We start from the raw sequence: 6,312 nt of genomic DNA on the forward strand, positions 1-6,312 counted from the left end.
TATATATATACACACACACACATATATTATAAGTTATATATATATAACTGAGATAAACATAATGAACTTTTATGAAAAAAACTTATAAACTGTCTCGGCTACTTTTCATCTAACAAATTTATTTTTAAATTCCATTTTCTAATTTACCTATTTCAAACCGAAACGCTTACTCAAAATTATGACTGAATGGAGAGCATTAAAGAAATCCAGGCCTTAATTCTGTCCTATTAGTTAGAAATTTGTTGAAATATAACTATATATTAGAAAATTTAAGTCATTGAAAATACCTAACTTAGCTTGTTTGGTACAGTTTTACCATTGTGTTCACCATAAAATTATAATTCTGGAATGATGTTCTGATGATACTTTGAGAGTACAATTGTGATCGTTGAATAAAGTTCTGATGAGACTTGGAGAGCACTACTGCAGGTTTCCAGAAGTACATGATTTTGCTTTGCTTTCTCATTCCCTAATAAGAAGGTTTATAATTGAAGAGTGGCGTCCCTCGATGGCCTCGTCCAATGGAGTTTTCCCATCGTTGTTTTTAATATCGATCTTGTGACCATGCTTGAGTAATATCTCTGCAATTTTGAGATAGCCTTTCTTAGCAGCAAGGTGTAAGGCTGTATTCCCTCTAGCGTCATCAGTTGCGTCGACAGAAGCGCCTCTGTTGAGTAGTGCTTCAACTTTATCCTCATTTCCCGTAAATACGGCCGCAATCAAAGAGGTCACACCGTAACTTCCTTTTGCTTCCACGTCAGCTCCATTATCCAAAAGGACGTTTACTGCTTTAATTGAGTTAACATTGCTAGAAAAAATCGCAATAAGCAACGGCATTCCATTCATGAGCCCCACATCTGCCCCATATTTAATAAGAGTTTTGATAATGATGTAATTCCCTGAGAAAGCTGCAAGTGTAAGAGGACTTTCACTATCACCAGCCTTCGGGTTGACATCCAAACCTCTCTTAATTAAATATTCCACAATGGCATTCTCATGTCCTTCAATTGCATAGTGTAAGACGGTCCGCCCCTTAAATCTGGGAGCATGGATGTTTGCTCCCCTCTCCACCAAAAGATAGAATATCTTCGTATGTCCATTCATTGCTGCGACATGTAAAGCAGAGCGTCCTCCTATCGTTGTATTGACAGAAACGCCCTTATTGAGCAGAGGAATTGTCATTTCTGTATTGCCCTTTTCAATATAATTTAGAAATGCATTTTTTGTAGCGTCGCTCTCAACATCAAGACGAACGCCTAAATTGATCATGCTCTGGACGAGCGGAGCGATCGAATTGATCATTGTTATGTTCAATAATTTCGCTTTGATACTTTGCTCTTTGCAAGAATCCCAAAGTACTTTTGACTTCATCTGATTAACGAGTTCAGAGTGCCGTAATATTAGATCCAAGTCAATATTTTCTTCATCTCGAATTGAGCCCTCTTCCTCTCTTCGATCTGGTACCATGAAGTTAAAGTGACAAAGCAGATCATCTTCTGTTAAATTTACTTTGTTATTGATCAAGTATTGTACAGTATTTGTGATGACATATTTCTCTGACAACATAACAGGACTAATTCCATATTTGTTTTTTTGCATTCCGATGGACCCCGAATCGATCAGTAACTCGGCGAGGTCGACCATCCCGTTGCGGAGCGCTTCGTGCAAAGCAGTGTCACCCTCAACTGTTTCTTGATTTACATTAGCTCCTCCATCGATTAATAATTTTGACATGAGAAGGCTATTATGTTTTACGGCTAGGTATAGTGGTGAAACCCCTTTGGAATCTAGAACGTCCACTGATACCCCTGCACTTATCAGGAGCGATAAAACCCGCTGAGATCGCGCTAGAACTGCTGCATGCAGAAGAGTTTCCTTGTTGCAGTTGGTAACATTGATTATTTCGAGTCTATTTGATGGATCGTTTTCAATCAGCAGGCTGACAATGTCCAATCTTGTTTGTGTACATGCCGTATCCAAAGCCGTACTCAAATCTAAATTATTTTCTGATAGCAAGAGCCACTTCATGACGTCAATGTCTCCTCTTCTTGAAGCTTCAACAAAAATTTCTGGTTTATTCATAATAGACAATATTGCTTCAACTATCGATTTTGGAATAGTTTTAAACCCATCGCGCTCTACATCCATCAAAGTTTTTGCAACTTTGTACATTTCGCTAGGAGTTAAAGCAATGTTAGATTTCAGAAATTCGCTGATGGCTCCCCCTTGAGACCTCGGTACTAGGTATCCATCGACTGACCTCTGATTTAACGACTCCACTAATAGGTTGACGAATGATAGGTCATCGTGGGCCAAAGAATGGAGGATTTGCAATATCGTGTATTCCGTGGCATCAATGTTAGGGAGCAGTTGGGTGATGTCAACTTTGGAATGAGCCAAAATGTTTTCAATAGCAGATTTCACTTTGTTTCGCATGACCTCTTGTAAACTCGAATAAAACACCTCGTGCGCCACGAAGGAATCCATGTAAATCATTCCGTCCGTCGAGTTGAGAAGGACAGCGGGATCCGTCTGGAAAGAAAATTGTGAAATAATGGATTGTTGTAAAATAGATTATTTTATTTTTATTTTGCGACCTGTAAGATATTAATAAGTTAATTTTCTACTTTGATAAAAAAATGGTAAGATATTTCTTACTCGTAAATTATTTAGCCAGTATCGGTTCTATTTCTATGGATTATAAATACAATCTATAGAATAAATCCACTTATTACTACATTTACCTTAATTGAAGGCTTTGGCTCCATCTAATGATTTTATAAAAGAAGCTAGCATATTTTCATCGGGAAAAGGTTTGTTTTGCTTTCGGAAAACTTTACAGCACATATAATTATGTCCTAATTGTTAAAGTGCTATACAAAAATTCATTTTTTATCAAATACAAGTTGCTCTTTGGCAACACTGTCAATATATCCATTGTAGATCACTTGCCGTTACGAGTCTTTTGTTTGGTGCTATTTTGTTGTGATAACTTCGAAGCTTGTATTCTTTGTTTTCACTGCAGCTCGTGTGTTTTATGTTATATACCGTTACAAATAAAACAGTAAAACGTTTTATTTGCGTCCAACCGTTCAACATTAATATAAAACTAATTAATCTACGCATGCAGTTTAATTAATATTGATACATTGCTGGTCAAGTCGATTAGTGGGCGATTGCCAAAGCTCCCGATACAATGGACCCCCAAAGAGGCTCAATAAATTATTTAGATTTGTTTAGATCAAGGAGCCAGGCCCGATACGCTGTTACGCGTAAATTATTTTACTTTCAATTTTTATTCCGCAAACTGAAAAACATGAGGGGCCTGAGCCTCCCTCCCCCCATGGGGGACTAACTGCTTGCAGATTGGAATGATATAGATATTGGAAACCCAAAAGGGTACTCACTGATCTTGTGACGTGGCACAATGCCAGGCTGGCGATGACGAGGAATTGTTTGTTGAGTGAAGCCATCTCCAACGATCCTCCTGTAACATTTCATCCACTTGCTATAAATATTCAAGGAAGGTTACTGTTCAAACCAAGTTTAACAATTAATTTAAAGAAGTTTATTTTAATTTTAAAAGAAACAGATGTGTTAATAGTTTGTATTGTAATATTTAAATGGAGAAATACCGGTCAGTGGGGATTATTTGGCTGGCGTCGTCTAAGAACGAGTCAACAATCTACGGCTTAAAATCAGCTGTCTAGTCGCTAATTAGTAGTTCCTTATCAGACCCTCTCTGCGTGAATTGTGTGATGTCTGAACATTTCATTTTGATTGTGATTAATATATTTCCGTCCACTGCCTTTTTGAATGTACATGTAAATGTAAATGAAAAGTGGCAATTAATTTAATTAAAATTTGAATATTGAGTGCATTGAAGCGCCAGTACAGACGTGGGCCCACCTACTGTTGACTAATTTGGATAATATCTTCCCCTGTCCTATCGGAGTAGATCATCTTTTCTTCAGGACCGTCCTATCCCACCTCGTCTCTCATAATTCAGAGTTGTCATCCAGTACTTTATTTTATATATATATATATATCAATTTGGCAAATTTGTTTCTCTATTTTCACAGTTCGTTTAGCTTATTTTATTTTTGTCTAAAAGGCCTTTTTTTTTTACTTATATTCATTATTTTATTTTTACTCTTTTATGTTATTGTATGTTTATGCTTTCTATTGTTGGCTTCGCCCATATTTGACCGTATAATTTGAAGTGAAGAAGATGGCCAGGGTTGCGGTTACTAGTTTTGAACTATAAGCTGTCGTTTTGAAGAGCCTTGATGAAGCCCTGCATAGTGGGGCGAAACATCGGACAATATATAGTTGAAAACTATTTTGTTCTTTTTTTGACTGGAACCCTGACCATCTGCTTCATATAATAAATATTTATGTCCGAGCCAATTTTTTTTTGTTTTTTATTCTTTAAAGCTTTCCTTCAAAAAGACTTCTCCAATTTGCGGTGGCTTTAACAACAAGGCTATATTTATCAATTAGTACAAATCACTCATCATCCAATGCTTTATTTTATCAGCACTCTAACAACTAACGCTAAGGTAATGGTAGAAGTCAGTTGACCGTATGAAGTAGTTTGTTGAAAGATGGTCCGGGTGACGGTCAATAAAGGTATCAAAATAGTTGAAGAAAACTATTTATTGTTAATTCACGTTTCGCCCCACTTTGGAGGGCTTCGCCAGGGCTGTCAGATTGAAATAAAGATGACAACGCCACTTTATTAACCACCACCCGGCCTATCTTCCTACAAACTAAGACTAACCTTTCTTTGACAGAACGATTAAGCTAAATACCAACAAATTCAGCCTTGAGGCACTCAATTCTCTTTCTGTAAGGTGAAAACATTTTTTTAAATTTTTTTATTACCTACATATAAAACAGGCGCCTTTATCATTATGTGCTAATTGAAAAGAAAAAATAAATGCAACTACTTATTTTAGTTAAGACTTTCCCCTCAAGCAGTGAATTTCCTTAAATTTAATTTATAATGTTAAGTTAAAATCGGTATGATGCCTATGTCTGTATGCAATCGATAAATTATGACCCACCAATTGTATCCCTGACTCTCCAATCGACAATCATACCCCTTGAAGTAAGGTCTCAAATCTGGAGGATTAAAATAAACTCCAATAAATATCATCAAATCACCTTAACCTATGGCTTTCTGCCCTACAGTACTTCCTTTTCTTAGAGAGTACTCCGCTTATCCCTGTCGAACAGATCTGTTAAAGTTATAAAAATTAAATTTTTTATTGTATACAAGTTGCTCTGTGGCAAACTGAATATATCGATTGTAGTTCACTAACGGTCATGTTCTTTGTTTGGCATTACCACTCGTTGTGTAGTAGTGTTTGTTATGAGCATTTCGAAGCAAGTATTCTTTGTTCTCACTACAATTTGAATGTTTTATATTATATACCGTAATAAATAAAAAAGTAAAAATATTTTATTTGTGTCCACCCGTTCAACAAGATCCCTTACCTAGTATTATACCTTCACAAATGACCAACTTGGAACCATGGGCACAGGCAGAGGAGACCAACGGCTCTCCCCCCTCCCCTCTAGACTTTTGTGACCCGAGAAAAAAAAAAAGAAAGATCATCAGAAATAACTACGAAACTACCTTGTATTTTCATTGGAAGCGAGACATTGGTAAACCTTGTTAACGATTTAAATTCAGTCAGTTCATTTTCAATTATTTAGTGTGATTATAGGTAATAAAAATTGAAAAAGTAATAAATAAAGTCTAGGTACCGAACAAACATTTTAATTTGAATTGGTAACAATTATCCATTCTAATAGGACCACCTCAATATCTCTGAATTACCAGCATTATGAATTTCTTGAGTAAACTAAAAATATAATCATCTTAGGTCCCTGGAGCTGGGTACCTGTGCCTTCCTGATAAATGATAAAAAAACTAAAGACTTACCAACAGTACCGAGTTCGGTGTTCTAATCGGTTCTCTGCCAGCCAATAACTACGTCTCCTTGATCAGCAAATTGCTATATAGATTGGCAGGTCACCCTTATCGTTCTTGATACTAATTATAAATCATTGCATAAGGTTTATCACAACATATAAGATTCATACTCGTAAATGGTTTAGTCCCTGAGCTACTGGTGAGAAAAATCGATTTATCAAAGTGAGATAAAGTTTCTAGTGAGTTCAGCGTGACCAGATGTTCAGTAATTGGAGGACATTTTATAATCAGATCATTTTCCGAGTAAATGGATGGTTTTTGAGATGATTACATAAATTTGGGCAATTTCTGTTTACCTCAATGTAAAC

General features: G+C 36.2%; 1 protein-coding gene across 3 annotated transcripts in view; it reads right to left on the reverse strand.

Annotated features, from left to right (window-relative positions):
* Positions 1-6,054, reverse strand: part of LOC106682264 (putative ankyrin repeat protein RF_0381) — an 11,640-nt gene extending 5,586 nt beyond the window's left edge. For 2 of the 3 annotated variants that reach the window (XM_014423016.2, XM_067045950.1), the window contains exons 1-2: positions 3,408-3,591; positions 288-2,532 (exon numbers count right to left, since the gene is read on the reverse strand). In XM_014423016.2, the coding sequence (XP_014278502.1) occupies positions 463-2,532; positions 3,408-3,473 (2,136 nt within the window). In that variant the 5' untranslated portion in view covers positions 3,474-3,591 and the 3' untranslated portion in view covers positions 288-462. Of the gene's footprint in view, positions 1-287; positions 2,533-3,407; positions 3,592-5,953 lie in introns of those variants that run through there. The other variant, XM_014423017.1, reaches the window with a different exon arrangement.
* Between the last annotated feature and the right edge of the window lie 258 nt (positions 6,055-6,312).

Source organism: Halyomorpha halys, unplaced genomic scaffold (assembly GCF_000696795.3).
Source record: "Halyomorpha halys isolate HHAL.00 unplaced genomic scaffold, Hhal_1.1 Scaffold399.1, whole genome shotgun sequence".
In the NCBI taxonomy this organism is placed as follows: domain Eukaryota; kingdom Metazoa; phylum Arthropoda; class Insecta; order Hemiptera; family Pentatomidae; genus Halyomorpha; species Halyomorpha halys.